Source organism: Electrophorus electricus, chromosome 7 (assembly GCF_013358815.1).
Source record: "Electrophorus electricus isolate fEleEle1 chromosome 7, fEleEle1.pri, whole genome shotgun sequence".
Taxonomy (NCBI): Eukaryota; Metazoa; Chordata; class Actinopteri; order Gymnotiformes; family Gymnotidae; genus Electrophorus; species Electrophorus electricus.
In genome coordinates this window covers 23,767,265-23,790,976 of record NC_049541.1, presented here as the reverse complement: position 1 = coordinate 23,790,976, position 23,712 = coordinate 23,767,265, and the positions used below count along the sequence as shown (strand labels likewise).

Here is a 23,712-nt window from a genome sequence, read left to right as displayed (position 1 = left end):
GTATCACATTGAATTTTATTATGTAATTTACAAAATGATGCTTACCCGACGGAAGTCATTAAGAAACCCCCAATGTATGCAGTGATGGAAAACGTAATGTAATAACGTGCGCACATACCGAGCAGTTACAGCATCTCTTTTCTGTAGGGTTAATGTAGTCTAGTACAAAATAACTAACGAGTACAGTATCGTGCGTTGTTGTAAAATAATGTATCTTCTTGCAGCAACATGTTGAGTATTTTACAAAGATTAGTTAACTAGCTTCAGGTTAAAGACCAGACTGTCAATTAGAAGAGATACAAATGAACAGTCCTGAGTTTTGGTTTATGTTACACAAAGCAGGATTTATCACCTTGATATCAACCTTCTGAGTTGAAGACAGTACAAAGGGGATTATTATAATGGTAACCCTTTATTATCAGTTAAGGGGTTCTGCAACATATGATGACAAAGAAATAGTCTCAGAACATTCTTCATTCAAGTTATTTCCACAGAGACCATAAAGTGCAGTAATAATGCCAATTAAATTCATTTGATGGCAGTTGGGCCAAAAGTCTAATCCAAATCCCATGATGATAAATTCAGATGACCATATTTTACCACCAGAAGTGACCTTGGTAAAACATACAAAATTGTATAATTTCTCTTAACTCAATTAATCCTGCAGCACTGGTACAAAGAACATACATCTCCAAAAACCCAATTATTTGGTGTTTCTACAAGAGCAGTTGTTTATCATCACTCCAAACATTAAGACTGAGGCCCACGTCACACGGTTCAATCGTGACACTTTTTCCCCTCAAGCAAATTGCTGCTCTTCACTACACTTCCCATGTGACTTTGCATAATGCTTTCATGCCAAGCCACTGACTATAGTCTTGTGTTGTCTGATTTTATGTAGTATTTTACAGCAGAGAGAGAAAATTTTCACCAGAATTGTCCAACATGACTAAAGCCAGGGCCACGGTCAGGTGAGGTCAATGTGGATCTCTGTGGAAACAAACTGGTCACAAAGTTTAGAGAGTAGATGGGAAACAAACAAACAAAAAGGGTTGCTAGCATAGATGGCAGACAGACATATAGTTATGTGCAAAATAATAGCAGTGTGTTTAAAACAACTGAGAAAAATCTCAATCCTCATAATAGCATTTATTTCCATATACACAAAGTCACTGGGAGCACTGCACATTCAATTCCAAATGAAAGCATAAACGAAATATACATTTTTAAACTGAAAATGAAGAAAAAAGAATAACGGGCTGTTCAAAAAATAGCAGCGTCTTCATTTTCATTTACAAACTCGATTATTTACAGTATAAACTGAAAGTTGTTTACAGATTTAGCTTTTCTGTTGATCACTGAACTAATATTTAGTTGTTTAACCTTTATTTCTGATAACTGCTTTACATCTGTGTGACATTGAGTCAACTAACATCTGACACCTGTGAACAGATATTCCAGCCCAAGCTGACTACATTCAGCTGTGGACTACATTCCACAGTACTTCTGTATTCTTGGGTTTTGCATCAAAAACAACATTTTTGATGTCATTCCACAAATTCTCAATCGGATTGAGGTCTGGGGATTGGGCTGGCCACTTCATAACATCAATCTTGGTCTGGAACCAGGATGTTGCCCACTTGCTGGTGTGTTTGGGGTCGTTGTCCTGCTGAAACACCCATTTTAAGGGCATTTCTTCTTCAGCATAAGGCAACATGACCTCTTCTAGTATTTTGATATATTCAAACTGGTCCATTAGGCGATAAATGGGTCCGACTCCAAAGTATGAGAAACATCCCCAAACCATTATGCTTGCACCTCCATGTTTTACAGTCTTCACACTGTACTGTGGCTTGAATTCAGTGTTTATGGGTTGTCTTACAAACTGTCTGTGGCCTTTAGACTCAATAACAATCTTGCTCTCATGTGTCCATAGAATGTTGCGACACTTCTCTTTAGGCCAGTCAGTGTGTTCTTTGGCAAACTGTAACCTTTTCAACACATCTTTTTTTCAGCAGTGGTACTTTACGAGAGTTTCTTGCAAATAGTTTGGCTTCACGTAGGTTTCTTCTGATTGTTGCAGTGCTTCTTTGCTATTCTTGTTATTCGATGATCTATGCGGATGGTAATATTTCTTTTCCTACCACGTGTTTTGTGTTTTGTTTGCCATTTTAAAGCATTTGAAATCATTTTAGCTGAGCAGCCAATTATCTCCCATCAACTTCTTGATCAAAGTTCTTTCTTCTTCAGTACAATGTCTGGAACGCCACATTTTACTGAGCAAGTGGCTAAAACCAGCAGGTACAACATTTGCTGACCTCCTCCTTTAAATAAGGGCCATAATTGACACCTGTTTCTTCGTAGAATGAATGACCTCACTAGTTGAACTCCATACTGCTATTAATTTGAACAAGCCCCTTTCATTAAATAAGTCAATTAGCATCGTGCATGTCATGACTGTTGATTCTTTTGGTTGCCCATTACTTGGTTACACCTCGTCATGAAGTTTTTCCCATGTTATCTTTTCTGCCAAAATCAGTAATTAAATACATTAGTGATGTTAGACTGCTATTATTTTGCACATAACTGTATTTGATGCTCAGTACAGTTTATGGAATTAGCATGTTTGTTAAACAATGAATGCCTGGAGACAGGAGTCAATTAGAATTAATAAAGAAATTGTCACCTGCGTGAGCCATATGTTTGGCAAGTACTCCTTTTAAAACTGATCTTAATACTCCAGCATTACAGCATTAACACACATCCCTACACACACGTGATATTTAACAGGTTAACAATTCACAGTTTACAATTCATATATGCATGTGGAAAGAAAAACAGATAAAAATAAAATAAATAATCCAATAAATAAACATGTGACACAAATGCATTCCAAAAGCACTGGCCATTCACACTTAAAGATATTGTTTGTCACAAATAAAGCAAATACATCAACCTTTAAATGACATCGGCATCACAAGCTATTTTGATTGCACATGAAATGATCTACACATCTTCATGAAATTGTCAATATCGTGTACATTTTAAAGGAGATATATACACATCATCTCTGGGACTAGATAACATCAAACCCCTTCTTGAAATAGAGTTTTCTAAAACAAAGACAATATTAGCATAACAGCCAAGGTAAAGGTTACTGGGTGTTCCAGGGAATATTCCATCCTCAGTGAAGGAGAGAGAATGTGGATCATTAGAAGGAACTGTGTCTGACTTCGTTGGTTTTACATTTTGGATGATGAAATGTGGTCTCAATACAGGAAATGCATTCCTACTGGGGGGGTTGAGAGAGACAGAGAGAACATTAATTACATGTTTAACCCTATTGTTCCTTTTAGAGCATTGCTTTGGCTTTTCATTTTGTGCAGTGCAGTTTTAAAGTAACATCACACACTGCTGTCAGTATTTCAGCTAACACTCTTACAAAACAGTAATTGCAGCTTTGTTGCTAATGTCAGTCAGGGTGAGCCTACCTTATTCCCAGTAATAACGCAGGTACCAGATGGTCTCATTCTTCAGCTGTGGTCCAAACAGAGGATTTGCCTGGGCCAATATTGCTATTAACCAGCTGCCCAAAACACAGGAATACACTATGTAACAAATGAATTACTTCATTTTGCTTAATTTTCCTAACCTCATATTTTCATCACAGTCTTGGATTACTTAACTACAGCAGGCAAAGTGCATTCCAAGGTTTGCTTGCACAGGACTTAATAGACCATTCTATTCATTTTTGTTTCAGCACATGCTTAGTGCATGACATTGCCGTCAGCCAGCAATGCTTTACTACTGAACACAGGCCAAATTCAGCTTAAACAACAAAAGGGATAAACAAAGTGGCATATATTAACCAAACACTTTATTAGAAACTGCTACCCGGTATCTACACTCACTGGCCACTGTATTAGGTATGCTACACTTATATGATAGATGTGTTTTTTAGAAGAGTATAATTATAGGATGTACACAGCTACCCTCTAATGTACCCCTAATGTAAATAAGGTTTATCATTTACATTTCCAGTATTTATCTAGACACACTTGACTATTTTACAGTATTTGTGCTCACTGGGAATCACCCATGATATTGGTGTTACTAGTGCCTTGTTCTACCTGCTCTACCCAAGCACCTGCTCTTTACCCAGGATTAACAATCACATAGTAATGGCATGGTTGTCGGCACTGATATGAACATTTAGTGCAGACATTAAAGTGAAGTAGCTATAGTTGTGGAAGTAGTTCAGTTGAATTGTGTGCCATTTTTTCATGTACTTACAATAAATAGCAACAGACCGCTGTCAACACCAGACTGGTAATGATGACACTGAAAATACAATAAATAAATCAGTTTATCTATCAAATCATTCCAGTACAGTGCAACGCAATGCAATAACGTAATCATTTTATTAAGAATGTCAACCTCGAATCACATCTGTTCCCCTAATTCCTATGACTCGTAATAATTGACACATGGATGCACCAGTGCACCCAGGAAGCGGCCTTCATTCATTGAAATAAAATGATAAATTTAAGATAAATTACGTATCAAAAATACAAATTACACATCTGGATTGTAAGATATTTAAGAGATAATAAGCAAAGACATTTCTCGGAAAATATCATTTTGAGCTATTCGCTTAATATTATACCGTCTACCATGGCCTGATCTGAATACACCTACCCCCTGTTCGGTCCTTTCGGTACAAAAAATGGAGCCACGACCCCTACCAGTCCCCACAGAATCGTGAAGCAGATCATCGGTAACGCGAGCGAGTGCGACACCATTGTAGCTATATATTTTTAGCGGCACCTGTAGAGATAAGCAAAAATATATATTTAGATAACTAAGATGAAGAACGTTGGCAATTTACAAATGCTTCGCAAACCGGCAAGGATTTACAGCCTATAACCGCAGAATGAGCCCCACTGACTCTCTAGGATTGGACAGAATCAATGTACGTGATTGGTTAGAAAATCCGCCAATCTCGGCACTAGTGGTACATTCAAGAGGCCCGACAGTTCTATTGTATACGAATAAGCAGAGACCGTTCAGCGGAGACTCTGAATTCACCGTTTGGAAACTCAAAAATATTATCTAAACGACACCCAATATTCGGCTCTCATTCTATGTACTATAAACTAGGATTCACAATACGCGATTTTCAACAATTATGTATTATATGATTTCCTTTACAATATTTAACCTTTTTACGTTATCACATTTTAAAATGCATAAAGAGGCCAAACTAGACTATTTCTGATCATATTATTTTTTATTGCGTAAAACACCTGATGTGAACTTAATTACGTGATTGCACAGCACATATAGTCAAGGCAACTGTCGGATATACTATAAAACGAAGATGCTCGTCATAAGTTGTTTCAAAAAAATAAATAATAATAAATAAAATAATGCTGAAAATGCATAAATGGTAAACGAGTGCGTCTGTTTGACACAAAGTAATCAATCCCAGTGTTCCTACTGTTAGTATTGGACAGTTTACCTGCATCACATAGTTTAGTCTACACGTTTTATTCTACACATCATCTAATCAATAAGCCCTCGTGAGTCAGGTGTGTGAAAGCAGGAGAAATAGCCAATATCCACAGTGCGCTCCAGAAGCAGAACTATAAAATACTGCACAAACACGTTTCAGTTAAAATATGAATGCTTTGATGGGTTCAGATAGGTGAGGTACAGCGATAAAATGTAAAGAGTGCAATTCAGTAGCTACCCAGAACTGGGATTCGATACCAGGTGGTATAGATTTAGGCCAATATAAAGCAAGTGCAGGGGAAGTTCAGAGGTTTATGTGGCGAAATTCGTATTAAATAGATGGCAGTATACAGCGTTATTTGTTTAGTGAATTTGCAATCAAGGAAGCGCTTGTAAGTATACTTCTTTAATCGTTTGACACTTATTGACCAGTAGATGTCAGCAATGTTTTACTTCACAAGTTCGCTACCTTCACACGACTTTTGGACTGGACTGGTCTGGTCTAGAAGCAAGTTATTAAGGTAATTGTTTAATATGATACCCCACTGCTTAACATAAAAATAAAATCGGGGAAAACAATGCTGGTTTGGCACAATCATAACATGGATCCCGGTAGGATAGATTTATACCTCCAAGGGTTTTTCGGAGCATTTTTTAAAAAATTGATCAACGGGAAAAAATATAGATTTTTGCTTAATATAACTAACTGTAAGTCTATTTAGATTACATACATCATAACCGAGGGGTCAATGGGGGGGGGGGGGGGGTCGTATATTTCAAGTAACACTCACAAAAACTCGCTTTAATGAGCTACGGCTGTACAGTCATGCGATTTTTTCATGGTAGATATTTAAGGCTGCGCGACACGTGCAGCAGGTTGTTGCTTAAGGGAACGTCGCCTCTCCTCCAGCGGCGCGTACGTCTGCCCACATCGCGATCACGGAGGTGCCTGTCATTAGCTCTAATTAAATCATCTCCAGTCCTCAACGATAGCGTTCCTCCGACGCAACTCTGCTTCCAAAATAGCCGTTCACTTCACAAAAATTGCGCGTTTCTGTCGTTGTCTTGACACGCTGCGGTAACGTCCTAATAGCTTGCGTTGGATGTGGCGGGCGGCGGACATGATGGTTTCGGACGTTGGCCTTTAGCCGATTCCACACCCACCTCCTCTTTACCAGCTGTCGGCATGTTCCCGAGCAGCGTGCCTTTGCACGTGTCACCACACAGGGAGTGAGAATGGCATCCCGGGATTTGCGGAGACGTGCGGAGTAATGGGAAGCTCAGTGCACGCGTAAGAAACGAAACACGACACACAAGTCCATCGCGATGCAGTTTTTACAACGTATCAGTCCGATCAGTCAAGACATTCCATGCATCACTCGAGCGACACGGATTTAAGATGCCATCTTTCATGATGTAATTACCAGATGATAAAGTTATATGCACAAAATTAAAGGAGAAAAAATTCAAACACGTAAGGGTCACAGAAATGTGTCAACACCTATACATGTTACATAGAATATGCAAGATATAGCGGAGCCTGGGTATTTTACATGTAGTACGTACATGTGTATTGCTAACCAGTATGCATAATCATCCTTGTGTTTTAGTATGATCAAGGTTATTAAGAATTAGACATGCAAACTCGCACCTAACAGAAGCAGGCACTCAACATCAAAAGTAAGACATGGATAGGGGTTGGGGATCAGTTCATCCCCCACAGAGGCTGTTGTCATCACCTTTTAAACAACTGGTGACACTTTTAGCGTTTTACTTGCTTTGCTGCACCTACAAATCAAAATGGATGACAGTTACACCCTAAGTGTCCTGCCCTGCACAGCTCTAAAACAGTTGTAAATCATGAGACAGTCAGGGGGGATGCAAACATAAATGAAAGAAAAAATAAACATAGCATTTATTGTTTCCGAAGCAGGGTACCTCATGGGTGTAGTTCTTATATTCTTTAGAATGGCGCGATACAGTTGCGCTGATGAGTGTCTGTGTGCTTGGTGTTCAGCGCACTGGAGGAACCCCAGCCACCCATGCAAACTCAGCACACCAGGTTGACTTTCCTTTTCACAGCAAAACCAGAGAGCGAGTCTTTTGGCACATTCCATAGTCTTCATTGTCTTATTGTCTTTGGCATTCTTTCTATCAAACAAAAAATAATCAACAATCCATCTAGGCTATACTATCAAATATTAGCTGTAAAATATAAATAATTCTAAATTTAGAACACAATTTTCCACTTCTGAGAGCAACTGGGGCCCCCTGTCTTTTCCTGTGGTGCATTAAGCTCAGCTGTCAAACTGTGGTCTGGTTGTTGATAACAGTGGCTGAGGCTGTGGGGATCAGCAAGAGCATCTGGAGTCATGCAGTTAGTGCGCTGCAGCAGGTCCTCTCTCTGTGCCTCACTGATTGAACAACACCCCTTATAAGAGCTCCTCATAGAATAGTAGGTAGGCCTGGGAGTTCAGCACTCTGGATTCGGGTACGGTTTGGACGCTGGTGTCGCTGACATAAACCCACTGGCCTGGAGGGGCTGAAATGGCCTCCCTTGAGCCTGCGCGCACACACACACACACACACACACACACACACAAAATCATCTGCCACAATTTAAAAATTATTTCTAGAAGTCTCCAGCTGTGAACCAAAGAGTCGTTCCTTACCTGTGTGGTTCCTGGACTGCTCTGATTTGCGTTGCGGTGCACGGACCTTCACATAGGCCGTGTAGTGCCCACCACGCATAGATCCACTATGCTCCACAATGCCGTACAGACCATATAAAACCCGGTCCCCAGAACCTAGACTCTGTTCCGCCACCACACACAAACACTCACTTTATCACTATTAATGGGCATAAATTTGAGCAGTTAAGTTTCCTAATGCCACTGGATGATGCTGCCCCTGGCTCTGCCATGCCGAACTGTGTTATGGATGATGCTAAAGAGGATGCCTTGCCTTGCAGGAGGCCGAGCAGAAAGGCGTCAGGTCCAGGATGAGGGGGAAGTCCACGTGCCGATTGACTTTCCTCAAATTCATCCCTGCCTGGATAAAACAGGGACAGTCCTGTCAGTCTAGACACAGATGCTCACACACACACACAACTGTTATGCGCTCAGTGGGTGCATCATGACCAATTGTCCCAGTTCTCTCAGGTGGACCTAACCATTTAGTCCAGGCAATGAACACCTCAGCAGTTTCACCTTGTTTGTATGATGTTTTGTTTCTGTTTACTTTCGTTTGGTGTGTTGGTCTTTGCTAGGAACAAATGACTTAAAGCTATACTTGGCCTTTTGCGGGTAGATTAAGCTCCACTAATAAACCCATTCAGGGAATGTTGGGATTCCTAACAGTTCCCGAATGCAGAATCAGAACCATTTTTCAATAAATGATTAATTTTCCAATGCTGCACATCCCCACCTGTGGGTTTAGGAAAGGAGTGTAAAGACCTGATGGAAGCGTTTGAGGTGCAGTGTGACCACTGGGGGCAGCACTGAGATCAGCATCTGCTTCCGAGCACTCGTGTACACGGCCTTCTTATCTGTAACATACATTTAATTACATAATCATTCATCTAATCAAACTGTTTTCTAGCAAAAGGATAAAGATCAACAGCTGAAGCCCTATTTGGACATATTTAGTTTTACATGGGGAGGTGGGGTAATGTAATTATTACCAGTGTTTCTCTGTGATTTTAATCCCGTGTCTGACCATCTCTGTCATTTTTACCGAATGTGCCCTGCATCAATAAAGATTCCAGTGGCTTTTAACTTTCCGTAAAACGAGCCACAAAAATAACCCCAGGTTACATTAATCCTGTGCGAACTGACATATCTGTAAATATTCCTTCATATCGTGTTGAAAATTGTTTTGTTTTTGTTTTTTTCTTAGTATGGAAGCACTTGAGGAGTTTCGTCATGCATGGCACAGTTAACTTGGGTCATCCAAGTCTGTGGCAAACCTCAGCTGTTGTAGCATGTAAAATACTGAAATCCAAAAGAAGAGCCAGGAGCTTCTGGCAGCTTTACTCGTGTCATTGTGTAGCGCAGCTATCCTACATAGGTGTTATGAATATGTAACCTGCTAATTTTCAAAGTAAAATTTCATTATTACTAGTGGGTTCTAAGATTGGTTATCATCCTCTACTTGTTTTGGAGGTGAGGGCAGTGCGTAAATTGCATAACCACTCCGATCTCAGTCATTTATGTTCAAATTGTTCTTAAATTTTATTGATGTCCTGTAGTAAAGTAATATTACTCCACCTCCCCATTTAAAACTAATCCCATCCGAATAGGGCTTTAGTCAGTAAACAATGGTGGCTAAAGGAAATGAATACATGCTGTAGACATTATGTGGTTGCTCACTGGACATGTCTTCCAACACTGTGTGTACCCTGTGTGCTCCTCCTGAGTTCTGTGTGTGCGCGTGTGTGTGTGTGTGTGCGTGCGTGTGTGTGTGCGCGTGTGTGTGTATGCATGCGTACCTGCTCATCCTGAGCTATGTGTACATGAGTGCGTGTGTGTATGCAAACATGCTCCTCCTGACGTGTGTGTGTGTGTGTGTGTATACAGACCTGCTCCTCCACTCCTCCTGAGCTGTTTGTGCCGGCGCTCTGTGCAGTTCTCACACAGCAGCTTGTTGTTACCCATCAGCAGCTCGACAGAGGTGAATTGGTGCAGGCAGGACTGAACTGAGCATTCCTTCGACACCGGAGTATAGCTGTGCGACAGCGCCTGGAATGCCCCCTGGTGGTGTGGGCGCTCCCTCTCGTCTTGCCCATGGCCAAGGGGCAGTGTGTCAACGGAGGTGTGCACCAGGCCAAGCTTAGACACTGCACTCACCAGCTGTTCCACAGCACTGCCTTGCTGGCCTCGCAGGGAGGGCAGGGTCATGGGGGAGGTTGCAGGACCATGGGTGGGGTTAGGGGCAGGGCTATGGGTGGAGGCTACTGTGCAGGGTACCCTGGATAGACCGGTGAGGCTGGAGCCTGTGGAGGCTCGCGGTGACCATTCGGACTCTGACGCCTCACTGTCTGCATCGTTACTGCTGTCCTGAGGGGAGGAGTCTTTCTCACTAACGTCAGATTGGCTGGCTGTGTTGTCGACTTGGCACCTTGCTAAGCCTCGCCCAACTGAAGAGATGTCATCTTCATGTCGATCGGATATGGATTCAACTCCTCTCTCCTCATAGCATGTGGGTGGCCTCTGAGCCTGCAACTTCTAGTCATGCAATCATAACACAAACACAAAGACAAACTTGATAAGCACATGATGTTCCAGACTCTTTCTCATTGCAGCTGGGCATCTGGTACAAAATCCTTATAAAAGAACTGTATGGAGGTGTAAAAGTGCAGGGACTCTGCAGCTGGGTGGAGCTTTTGCCTGCTGTAACAAGAGTCCTGGTGTCCTTGCCTAAGCGCCACACACCTGTCCACTTAGCCTCCTACCATTCCTATTGGCCTGGGAATGGGATGCAGATGGCTCGTCGCCATGGCAGCCCAGGCATTCCTGCTCCCGGCCAGTCTTGCCCAGTCTTCCTGGGTTGGTGGGTTTGGAGATCTGCAAAAGATGCACAAACCAGAAAGAAAGCTGAGATTAGAAATCAGCACACCGGCACAGCAAAAGTGGAGCAGGCGCCAGAAAGTCAGAGCAGAGGGGACAGAACGAGACTGTTAGTGTGACGATAGCGGCTCACCCTTTCCTCAATAATAGGCAGAGAGATGTCGATAAAAGCCTCCTTCACCGTAGAAATCTAAGAAGTGACAGGGCCAGGAAAAGACAGACAGAGCTCAAGGGCAACTCTAGAGGACTACAGTTCATACTCAGTTTTAATAAAGACACTGGTCACCATTCTTATAAGTGGTAGCTATATACACTAAAGGAAATGTTACTGGTACATAATGGTATACAAAGTAAACTTACATGTTCACACTCTTCACACATAATGGTATTGGTCAGTTCTCCAACGAAGATGCGATCGACAAAGTTCAGTTTTACCCCCTCTTTGCCATATGCTGTGGACACACACACACACACACACACACACACACACACACACACACGTTTCTGAACTCCATACCTTTAACAGCTTTTCTATGTTCAAACTAAATAAAACAAGGAATTAAATAACAGACTGCCACCAGATGGCGATATTGCTCAAAGTGATGAATAAAAATGAAGTCTTGCGGTAAGGCTACCTTTCACTTGCCGCTTGGTCTCCTCGTCGGCGGTCTTCTCAGTGGGGTTATTAAACGCTTTTAGAATTGCTGCTTTGATTCGCTGTCAATATAAAGTCACAACACATGAGTATCCTGCGGCAGAAGTACATGCAAAAGAGCTGTTCACTGACTTCATGATCATAATGTCATGTCTCTGAAGACGATATGCTTAAAATGGTTTTAATGTCTGATCTGACCACTTAAAGCTAAATGTAAAGTCCATCTTAAAAAAATTAAATAAAACAGATTTTCTGTAAATCTGCTTCTCCTCATCCACACACACCCTCCTGCCCTCTCCCACTATGCTGCAGTCATAAGCAAACAGAATTCAGAGATATAACAGAATTCAAATTTATGCCACAGTAGTCATTGGTTACTTTGAGGAATGGAGTTGCTGGTGTGCAGTTATATAAAGTTGAACTGTACCCATTTCAACAGGACTGTGGTGATGACATTTAATCTAAAAATATATATATATTTTTTAAAATCAGGAAACATAATAAAGCATAACTATTGTAAAGTGCATGTTGAAATGCATATCATTTCATGGCATGTGAGAGTCATTAGAGGTCTGGAAACATTAAACTACAAATGCCCTCGATGCGCTGGTCTGTTATTTTATCTCAGTGTGTTTTATCCATGCTTTGAGATGCAGTTATCAGGTCTCCAGGTCTTAACATGTTGGGGTCCAGGGCTTAACATCTCGATAAGAGCAGAATTTTACTCACAAAAGAAACTGTACAGTTACATAAAGAACCATGACCTTCCTTACAGAATGCTCTGCAGATGAATGCATGCTGTATCTTGAAAAGCAAACAGGTGCACTTCGTTATGGCAGGTGTACATGTTGACAGTGTATGTGTGCGTGTGTGTAGGTATATTTTTATGATCGAGTCCATGTGTTTGTGTGGCATGCTTCTATGAGTGCGTACTTACATACAAGTATGTGTGTGTGTAAGAGGTTAATCAGAGGTGACATGGTCAGCGAGTGTGTTGGTGACAGCACTGGAGGAGACACAGCCACATTAAAGGACCAATCAATAGGTAATTGGTCGTGCCTGCTGCATGGGGGGGGGGGGGGGGGGTTTTGGCCGGTCGCCCATTGTCCTGTCCCCTTGCTGGGGCTATTTAGGTCAAAATCTGGCTAATCCCACTCCTTCACCCCAGATCCCTCCTCCGAATGGTGTCCCACTGTGCCTCTCTCTAATTAATCACCAGCCCACCCCCACCCCCACCCCCAGCACACACACACACACACACACACACACACGCACACATGCACAGTACATGATGTCTTTTCCTGCTCTCTTAAGAAGCTTCTTACACGGAAGTTCGTACTAGATTGTGACCCAGTGGCTAAGTGGTAATAATCAGTGTGGTCATTTAGTGGACTTTGATTGCTAGTCTTGACAGCTAATTAACATGGACACTGAAATGTCCAAGACTTGTGCCAGGTACACTGAAGGACTCCTAGTGCACACACCCCAGATATCTCTAATTTATATACTAAAATTACTGCAACTTGCAAATGCACAAAAACAAACATTATACATATAAAAAACACACACAAAACAAGCACACTGAATGTCTCACAGCCCTTCATGTTTCATTGCCAGAGCAATAAACAGCTAGTGAATGTAAATATTACAGTGCTGTATTTACATTGAAACCCAGATATGCCTGAATGAGTGTGGTTAAATAAGAGCATTTGGGCAGTGTGGATGCCCCCACCCTGCCCTCCTGTGTGTATGTGTGTGTGTTAGAAAGAGAGAGAGGGGACCCACCCCAGGCCCCAATCAGCAGCTGTCCGATTCCCAGGCTGAACAATGTACATGCCCCTTCCCCACCCCCCTCAGCCACTCACAGGCTTCCGAAGTGCCACAACTGTCAGTGTTCGCAGGTCTGAATGGGCCTCTGCGGGACTGCGCCCCAGGTCCTCCAGGCCACTGGTGGTGGCCAGCCCTACCCCGACGCACCCATGCTGGGCACCAACCCCACCCCTGTGCCTCCGTGGAAGCGTTTGGTGGACAGGCGCCCCCACGGCTGCCCACTGTTTTATGAGCCTGGCACACAGCCATATAGATACTGTGAGGGTTTGAAGTCAGCGAATGCAGTAAACACAATTGTGTTTAACCAGCACCACAACGAATCTGTCATGGTCGGATTTCTGATCATTTGATTCAAAAGTCGATAAAATATTTGTATTACAGCTGGACACCTTAAGTAATTAAAAAATTGTCTGTTGTTTTGACTATTAAACCAGACCAGTGGTCGTGCTCACAGTGCACAGTGTAGAAAACATTTATTAAAGTACACATTAGAAAGTGCAAAGGAAAAACAGCCAGCTCTGTGGGGAAAGTCTTCGCTCTACCTGGCGAGGCCACTAACCTTACTCTCCTCCACGCGGACAGAGTCCAGCAGGTAGTGCAAAAGCTCCTGGCTGTCTTGCTGCTGGAAGCCCTTAAAACGTGGTGCTCTGAGAGAAAGAAAGAGACAGAAGGACAAGGACAGAGAGAGAGAGAGAGAGAGAAACTGCCTGTCACACAAAAAAACATCAGAGTAAACACTTAAACAGGCCAACAGAAGCCAAGCCAAACCTTTATTTCATCTGTACAGACACGTGTACACACACCAAAATCAGTAGTATGTACATGGAGAAAGGAGTGGGAAGAATGTCCATTCTTTTTGCTCAAGGCCTTTCCTCTGACGCTACCTGAGGAAGCTCTCCTGGGTTTAGTCCTTCACAGCTACCATTATGCCACTGCTGACAGCTTTCATTCAATCAGATGGGGCCTCACTCTGTCTCTCTCTCTCTCACACACACACACACACACACACACACACACACACACACACACACACACACACACACACACACACATTTGAGCACATTACTTTCTTAATTAAGAAGACCTAAGGAATTTTCTGGTTTTCTGTTCATCATTAATCTGTCTCAGATGGGAATTTATTTATTTCTATTTTCACCGAACCAATTCACAAACACCTTTCACATTAGATTCAGAGAAAGGAGGCAAATAACACAGTGCAGCAGTTCTTGAATGGTAACTGCGTCCATCCACAATGTCTTCAATGGCCATTTATACAGATGATTCAAGACCAATGTCGGGGTGATCGGCGCCAGCGGACTGTAAAGTCAATTTTTAAATTAAATAAAACTCGGCCAAGCCATAGACATGAGACGGCCAGGATGGAGAAGATGGAAGGCGGACTTCGGACAGGCAGTGCGAGGCCAGCCATGGCGCCAGCCGACGAGCCGGAGTAGAGCCAACACAGGGAACTGGCCCAGCTGCATGTGTTCATCACGGCTGCCCGAGCCAAATGGACCGCTGCGGTGGGGTGGCCTGTCTCCTTGTTGGGTGGGTGGGGGAATAAGAGAGAACTGCTTTTTAAGGTCAGTGGGTAAGCTAACAGTGATTTCTGTTTGGCAATGGGTCTAATATGTACTGTCTGTACATATTAGTAGCTGGACAGATGGTTAGGCAGTCTGGAGCCTTTCTTTAAAAAGCACCATAAATATGCCATGCCGTAATCCTGCAGCCCTGGACCTCAGGCTGAATAGAGATAGAGATGGATGAGAGAGAGAGAGAGAAAGAGAGAGGAAAAGAGAGAAAATGTTTTCGAAGCTCATTCCAGTGGAAGAGGAGGCAGAAGGAGTCTGCAGCAGTATGGCCAATCTGGCCCTGCCACAGCAAGACAGCTGCAGCCGTTAACACAATTAAACAGTGGATGAGTTAGTACCACACACCATGATGCTGCTCCTACCCAAATCCCCTAACCCCAGCCACACATCACACAGCCTCAGCTGAGCAATGAGTCTACAGAGCACGCTCAGAGACACCAGACCACATGTTAACTGAAACACTGCTAAACAAACATAAGGACTTAAACGCTCACTTATCTTAATCAACCTGACCTTTTAAAATCACCCACACAAGTCGTTTGACCAAAGCCTGATTGAAGAAGAATGAAGAAGTGATGAATGAAAAAGTCCAAGTCAGTCCTGGCCTTAATCCAATAGAAATGTTATGGAGGGACCTGAAGACAGAAGTTCATGTAAGGAAGCCCACAAACACCCCAGAGTTTAAGCGGTTATGTACTGAGGAATGGGCTAAAATTCCTCCAAGCCAATGTACAAGACTGATCAGAAGTTATCAGAAATATTTAGCTGCAATTATTGCTGCAAAAGGGCATCACACTAGACACTAAATGCAAAAGTTCATTATCTTTTGCCACTCACAGATATGTAATATTGGATCATTTTCCTCAATAAATAAATGACCTAATATAATATTTTTGTCTCATTTGTTTAATTGGGTTCACTTTATTTACTTAGTTGTAGGTGGTATATTTAAAAAGTATTTTTATATTTTTTGTAGGTGGATGTTTTAGGTGGTATTTTTGCAAAAATCTAGAAAATTCTAAAGGGATCAAACTTTCAAGCACCACTATATAAAAGAAAACATTTAACAAAACACACTCAAACACAAAGTATACGTAGGACAGGCATGTATAAGCACCACTCAGAAACTCCTAGAAGTCGAATGGAGTCTTAAATAAACCATACATGCTAATTAAATCACTTCTTATGTGCTAACCCTTTAATTGAGTGAAATGATAGATATGGTGGTGAGAAACCTTAACCACTGAGCAAACAAAGGATGACATTGGAAGAGAAGAAATCTCATCAGGGGGAAGCATAGGTGGCTGTACATTAAATGCTTGCACGCATGCAGCCACTATTCAAAGGCGAGTGAGGGTCTTTCTCGCATCCTGAACAGCTGAGTGTGACCTTCCATAAACCATGGGGCACTCTATGTTTTTTTTTTTTTTTCTATCACTCTCTTGGTCTTAATCAGATGTGGCGACAAAACTCAGCACAATGCCATAGGCTGTGTGGGGAGGGGGGACTGACGAAGTTAGTTTTGCCCATGGTGACCCACTGCTTTCACTCTCAACAGCTCCTGCCTCACATGACAAGAACACAGTGAGGTGTGGAACAGTGGCAGCGGAATGCATGCGCCAGCATGTATAGTCTCACGATTGAAGTGGAAGATCAAAGAATTCAACAGCTCTGAAATAGGCGTCATTCCATATGTAAGAGCAAGATGAGAAAGTGGATTGCATTGCATTCTGAATCCTGGGACAAAAACAAGTGGGCATCTTTAATTTCATCTGACAAATCTGAAAAAGTAAACCCGCTTAAAAAGAAAAACACAAACACAAGGACAGATACATGTACGCACACACACACACACACACACACACACACACACACACACACGCACACACGCACACACGCACACACGCACACACGCACACACGCACACATGCACACATGCACACATGCACACATGCACACATGCACACACAGCCTGAGCCTTTGTCTAGTTCTGTTGATTAGTGGTGTTAGACAGTATAGTTTAGATAGGACTCAACATAGCTTAACAAAAACATAACATTTTCATTCTTTTTTGTGGATGCAGTGCAAGCGTAGAAGTAAAGCACAAGGCTCTGTTGGAGGTACATGTGGGCATGGCAGAAATGTTGTTTGCCATTTTCATGACTAGCACAGACACACTAATTCAGTGCAGACTGGCGCAATCACAAAGAGAGGTTGGGTTAGACTATTCACGTGATCAGCGGTGTGGTTCGGCGTGCCTGCACAACATCCAGTCAAATTAACTCCTCCAGTTCCCTTTGAAAGATGAGCGAGAGCTGGCAACACAGCACAGTGACAATTTCGTCATGGCAGCAAATGTGCAGGAATGGCACCATAAAATTTAGGGTTAAGGAAACAGACATACATGTCAGAGATGTACAGAATCACCACTTCAAAATATATGGCACTTGAAGCATTATTTATTATTGTTTTTCACTATGATGAGAACAAATTTAATATTAATATTACATAATTGTGAAATTATTTAGTGAAATAATATAATTATTTAAATTATTTTCTGGGCTTAAAGACACGCCAACTGTCTGATGCATATTAAATAGTCTCAACAAAATTATTTTACCATATGAAAAAAAACCAACTTCAAATCAATTGTTTAGTTAGTAATAGGGAGATATACTTTAGTAGGTTGGTGATTGTGGTCAAAATCCCACAGAGGTTTTATTTATTTATCTCTTTTCTCCATGTTGTTATCCATTTTCACTTTATAAATGGTGTTACTTGAGTGTACACATAATAAAAAACTTAATATATTTGTTGTAATTGTACAATAAAAATATCTGCACAAGTGCGGTTTTAGGCCAAAAGGAGTCCCAAAATACCACAGCACTGGTGGATTTTTTTTTTCCATAAGAAAGCGAGGGAAGTGAACAAACATGTACTGTAATGGAGCAGCCTACCGGTGACTGGTGATCTGTGGCCAAATTTCAGGAATATTTGGAAGACTTGCCAAATGGCTGCACAAAGACCGTAACCATGAAGGAGAGATGGTGTGAGCCTTCCACATCCTCAGTTATGCCAATAATGCATGCTGTGCTCCAACATGAATGATTCTTCAGGTTGGAAATATTATCTTAGAGAGCTCATGTATCCACAGTTAAGGACTTTCATAGTCCCTCAGGCTCTGTGAATTTCTGGCCAGAATCATTCATGGGAGGTATTAAAAGCTGTGTGACAGGAATGGATCCCAGTTATAAAGTCAGACCCAAGAGATGAAATTTCTTCGTGAAGGGGTGTGAACATAAAAAAAACATTAGCATAGCAAGGGTTACATCTGAGATAGAAACTTCCAAATGTTAGCTATAAGAACTGGTACAGGTTGTGCCTGTGAACTTTTTGCATGGCTTCTTTATGTTCAGAGCACAAAGCCATTGGACCTGTTAAAACCCGACTCATACAGTTTGTGTATGTTTAGGAAAGAAGTATGTGAGATGTGTGTGGTTAGTGTATTTGTGTTTTGTGTGTGTATGGTCACAGGTTATGGCTTTCACTGGCACCATAAGTAGTGTGGGGTAGGCGGGCCATGGTGCTGAAATTTGGGCTTGTTTTGGACTGGGTCCCATTTAAACCAGTCCAGTTGGCCATAGGAGAAGCCATGCCAAAGGTTCACAGGCACAACCTGTGCTCATGAACAAGCAGACAGGCACAGACACACAAATGTACATCTACAAACAAAAGCACTCAAGGTTCTTAAACCTTTTTTTGTTTGGTTTTTTTTTTTTTGGGTGGGGGTCCTAGCTTTTCTTCAAAATGGTGACCCAAATGCCTATGTATCATGTACTATCAAACTCCACATCTTTAATCTGCCACACTGCCAAACAAGGCAAAGGTATCAGATGATGTCAAAGTTTCTGGACCAAATCAAATGCCTTAACCTGAAAGTCACACTTTGACCTTCATGGAGTCTTTTATCAGCAACGAAATGCCAAGATTTCCTTAGGGGAAAAAACACAAACGCATTCACAAATACAAAAGCCTTTTACAACCTCTAAATCATCCATCCATCCATCCAACAACCAAATCATGCCATGATCAAAGGGGAGATACCTGGGACATCTGAGCAGGACCAACCAGCCATGCTGAGGTTCAGTGGGCCCACCTGTGCTTTCTACACCCAGGCAGCCTTGGAGCAGCTCCAGGTTGTCTCCTGGCCGTGTGCACATGCTGCCTGACTAAAATGGGACAAACCCAGCTGGCAGTGTGGCAGCTGTACTGCGCTGGACTTGTGGTTTAAACTTTCTGTGGTGGTTCCTGCACACGGTTACTGGCACACTCATTTCATCTGTAGTGTATTTGAGAGAAGGAATGTATTTGCTGCCTGACAGGTCTCAAAAGACATTTTCATAGACTGGAACTAATTAGTTTTTAAATTTTTATTATTTAAGCTATTATTTTGGTTTGGTGGAGGAACTGAAACGTGCTAAGGTAAGTCTCAAGATAACTGAGTTGTAAAGATTTGGCAGTAAAAACAGCTGCTCCAGTTGTAAAAGTGAGGATTAAAAGAGTTCTCAGGGGTAGCTGAAAGGGCTATTCAGCAGCTGTTGTTGAGGAGGTCACAGATTACTTGGTGGGTACATCATGATATTGTGTCATGTCCCTGGTAGAGTGGTGATATCAGTGGCACTAAGCATGCATTAACGGTGCCAGCGGGGCTTGTTATGGCCTTAAACATTGGGGAGGCCACTTCTGTATCAGTTGTGGCACAATGCTCATCATAAAGTGGACAGGTCTGGGGGCAGGTCTGGAATGCTAGATCTCATTTTTGATTCTTCTGAGTGCATCTTAAACTTAGTTCTATGTAACACCAGAGAGTGTGTCTACCCTAATGAAAAGCCTGTGATGTGCTGGGTCTAAGGCAGGTACAGTAAATGGGAGGGGGAAGGTTATACAGACCTTTATGTAATTCCCTAATGTACTGACATGCAAGGGACAGTTTAACATGCGTATAACTGTATTCTGTGGTTTAATGGCACAGTATTCAGAGCTTTTACAGGTGGTTTGCCACCTGGCTTAACTCTGATGGCAAAGAGCACAATCAAAATTAGTCCAAATAAAACCTATTTTTGATTACGATAACTTGGTTACATTCACTGGGGGGCCTTATTTACTCTGAAAATATAACAAATGACAGAGGAATTATAACCCACAAAATTAATAATTACGGCCCTTAAAAGTACAATTGTAAAGAACAACAAAGATATATCAGAAGGGACAAATACGAACAATGAAGATGAAAATCTTGGAAAAACTGAATAATGTAGTTTTGTACACTTGCTATATATAAATACTTCATAAAAATGTTTGTAACACTACCTCTTCAAACTACTCTGTTTTGGTTAATGCGCTAGCTCTGGTTTGAACCGAGTACTTGTTTATGCCTTGTGACCCACCACCATGATCTTGGATGAATGGATTTGGAAGAAACTTCTCAATATACTTAAATAGTTTATATTAATAGCTTAGATTTTATCCTAAAAGATGTCTCTAAAGGTGATATGTCATGAGGCTTTGTATGATTCACATAAATGAATATCCCCCCCCCCCCCAGTCTATCAACAACAACAAAACAAACAAAAAAAAACCACCCACCCACACCCACTGAAGGCTGCCTTGAAACCATGATTCCTTACTTCTGACAGAGCTGGCTAAAGAGGATCTTGGGGGAGACGGGTCCCTTCCCTGGCTCCTTCATGCTGTACAGGAACAGGAACATGGCTGAGGTGAGAGGCTCTGGCCCGGGCACAGTCACTGTCAACGGCCCCTGGAGGTAAACACAACACCCACAACATCAGAACAAGGTGATTCCTCTACAGCTGGTGCAGATGGGCCGACCAAGTCAGAGACTTTAGCTACCAGTTCATCAGCTTTATCAACTTTGGAACATCTAGTAAATGCTGCACTCAGGTTCACAACTTCCTGTTGTCTCAGATTCACTGAGAAACCAAATGACAAGGTGGAAGCTGTATGAGATTTTACTGCTGGGCAGATTTCACTTCAATCTAAACTTATTCTCCATGAATCAGGATGATAGAAACAGAGACAACAGAGTGATGGACATACCAAGTTAGTCTCCGGAGGGGGGCTAATCTTCAACTTGTGCCCTTTCTCCTTCACTTCCTGAATGAGGTCGTTGAGCATGTGTGTCTGAGACAGATTCTGTACAACACAACAAATACACTGGTATTATTCCTGTGGCTATGAAAGGTAAGACATAGTGAATACATCTGCATCTCTATATTTGAATTATTCCCCTTTTGAATTTTTTTATTTATTTTTTTAATGTAAAATAACTGTTGGATAACTAAATATTATGTCCATTAGCTATTGACAAATTTGCAGTTAACTCAAATATATAATTTGGACATTAGAATCACAAAACATTTATTATTTATTTTTAATTATGTATTTATATTATTTATTTTGTTTGTACAATCAATTCCAAGTTATTTAAGATTACAATAAAAACATGAATTTTTAATTCAGATAAATGTTGTTTTTAATGCTATAATAACATTAGAAAAAATGGCCCATTTTAGTCCTTTCAAATTAATTTGACACAAAATAACCAGTTAATAAATCTGTTGCACTGATTTGCAATCTTTTGCAGGGCATAATTACATTCATATTCTGATCACTGTCCAGAATAAGTGTTGCTACCCCTCTTTAAAAAGATACATAACTCTGTTCAAACCATTTGTGAAATGTATTCATTTGAAGATTGTCATCATTTATGGCGTTTGTTAGCTGCTCATTTGAACTGAAACAAGCATTTACTGGTATGCTTTTGCTCAATCAAATGACCCTTAACAATCCAAAGGTCCTTGAAGCTGGCCTTTTCTTCTTCATCTTGAACTTTTCCAGCTAATTAAATCTGTTAACTTTGTCATTACCTTTGATTTATTTATTTATTTATTTCACCCATGGTGCATAGATTAATTACAAAAAAGTTGTTTTAGCAGAGCCATGCTAAGTCTCTAAATTGTGAGCTTAACTGTTTACATTTGAACTGCCTAACACTGGACACAATCCTACTCTTGGCTTCTTGTTTAATAATGCACTCAATTATACTAAGCCTTCTGGGAGACACAGCTGACCCTAGATCCTAGGGAAGCATTTTTCTTTGCAGTGACTAATATTTTCTTCTATATTTCATAGACATTGTTCAGCATGAAATCTAGAAATGCATTTCTCCGTCTTTGAACAGAAGAGCTCATGACAGCTAGTTTTTGACATCAAAAATTTCCTTGAACATTACTCCCAAATTCCAGTATTGCCAAGGGTTTTTCCAGGAGGACACTGCATGGGACATCACATGATTTAAACCCAGCACTGCAGGACTTCTCAATAGTAGTACAGGAGAGGGCTTTGTTGCCGGCTTGTTTTGAGCTGAGGAAATAACTGTAAACCTTATATGTTACAGCCACCAGTGAGACATCAAACAGCAACATACTATGATACTGATACTGTTAGTAATCAAGAACAATGAGAATGGATATTTGGGGCTGATATTCATTTACCATCAATTGGATACTTGTTGTGTGAAAATTTACATAAAGAATGTCTTACTCACAGTTCACACAAAATTAATGTAATGTTTTATATATTAACCTTTTTTTTAAAAAGTAATTGGAGTTTTAGACAGTATAAATTTAGCAAACAATACTAACTTTAAAATATTTAAAGTAATCTTTAAATAGACAAAATTAAATAACTTAAATAGCCCTCTTAAAATAACAAAAGTAGCTTCCCAAATCACAACAATGACAATACGTCTATAGAACCGTAAATTTAACCCCAGTAAAACATTACACTTTCATGCCAAAATTCATAGGACAGGAAATATTATTGTGTAGGACCCTCTTTAGCCTGGCCAAGTGCAACTCGACATGGCATCAATTCGACAAGTGGACGGAAGATATCTGAAAGGAAATGGAGCCACGCCATCTGGATAGCCACCCAAAGGTCTGTGGTATTTTTAGGTGCAGAATCTCTCCACCACACCCCATAGATGCTTGATTCTGCTCATGTCAGGCAAATGTGCATGCTACACCAATCACTCAAACTCTCCAGAATGCTCCTCAAACCAATTTTAGACCAACCTGGGCCCAATGCATTATTCTGCTGGAATATCTTATTATTATGGGGGTACATTTAGTCCATGAAGAGCTGCAAATGATCACCAAGCAGTGAATCATTGCCTGCACCAGTCAATGACGTGTTTATGTGGACCACTAGACCCAACCCATGCCATCACACATCCCACATGAGTATAGAACCACCCGCAGCCTGCACAGAGCCTTGTTGACAACTGGGGCTTCATGGGGTCTGTGCCCTACCATCAGTCTGAAACAATTGGTAGCATGACTCTTCGTACCATGCCACATGTTGCCAGTCCTCTAGGGTCCAGTTAGAAGCAGTATGGGTGTGTAAACTGTGTTTGATCCCATGCAAAGAAGCCTCACTCTCTTGGCTAGAGTGTACTTGTGCATTGCAACCA

At 41.4% G+C, this 23,712-nt stretch overlaps 2 protein-coding genes across 4 annotated transcripts in view; both read right to left on the bottom strand.

The window, feature by feature from the left end:
- Positions 1-2,566: 2,566 nt before the first annotated feature.
- On the bottom strand, positions 2,567-4,953 carry atpv0e2 (ATPase H+ transporting V0 subunit e2). 2 transcript variants are annotated; one of them, XM_027012546.2, is made up of 4 exons: positions 4,699-4,953; positions 4,294-4,341; positions 3,492-3,586; positions 2,567-3,289 (listed from the first exon to the last, which is right to left on the bottom strand). In XM_027012546.2, exons 1-3 carry the CDS (start codon positions 4,800-4,802, stop codon positions 3,493-3,495), a joined length of 246 nt encoding a protein of 81 aa, XP_026868347.1. In that variant the 5' UTR covers positions 4,803-4,953; the 3' UTR covers positions 2,567-3,289; position 3,492. The 2 variants fall into 2 exon arrangements, with proteins under 2 accessions (XP_026868347.1, XP_026868346.1); XM_027012545.2 differs by having other exon boundaries at positions 2,567-3,292; positions 4,699-4,949.
- A 954-nt stretch (positions 4,954-5,907) lies between these two features.
- usp45 (ubiquitin specific peptidase 45) overlaps positions 5,908-23,712 on the bottom strand; it is a 34,241-nt gene continuing 16,436 nt past the window's right edge. The window contains exons 7-18 of one of the 2 annotated variants that reach the window (XM_027012524.2): positions 21,276-21,371; positions 20,846-20,976; positions 14,126-14,213; positions 11,717-11,798; positions 11,442-11,533; positions 11,215-11,271; positions 10,947-11,078; positions 10,094-10,739; positions 8,970-9,061; positions 8,479-8,565; positions 8,187-8,328; positions 5,908-8,077 (exon numbers count right to left, since the gene is read on the bottom strand). In XM_027012524.2, coding sequence (XP_026868325.2) covers positions 7,947-8,077; positions 8,187-8,328; positions 8,479-8,565; positions 8,970-9,061; positions 10,094-10,739; positions 10,947-11,078; positions 11,215-11,271; positions 11,442-11,533; positions 11,717-11,798; positions 14,126-14,213; positions 20,846-20,976; positions 21,276-21,371 — 1,776 coding nt within the window. In that variant the 3' untranslated portion in view covers positions 5,908-7,946. Of the gene's footprint in view, positions 8,078-8,186; positions 8,329-8,478; positions 8,566-8,940; positions 9,062-10,093; positions 10,740-10,946; positions 11,079-11,214; positions 11,272-11,441; positions 11,534-11,716; positions 11,799-14,125; positions 14,214-20,845; positions 20,977-21,275; positions 21,372-23,712 lie in introns of those variants that run through there. The other variant, XM_027012526.2, reaches the window with a different exon arrangement.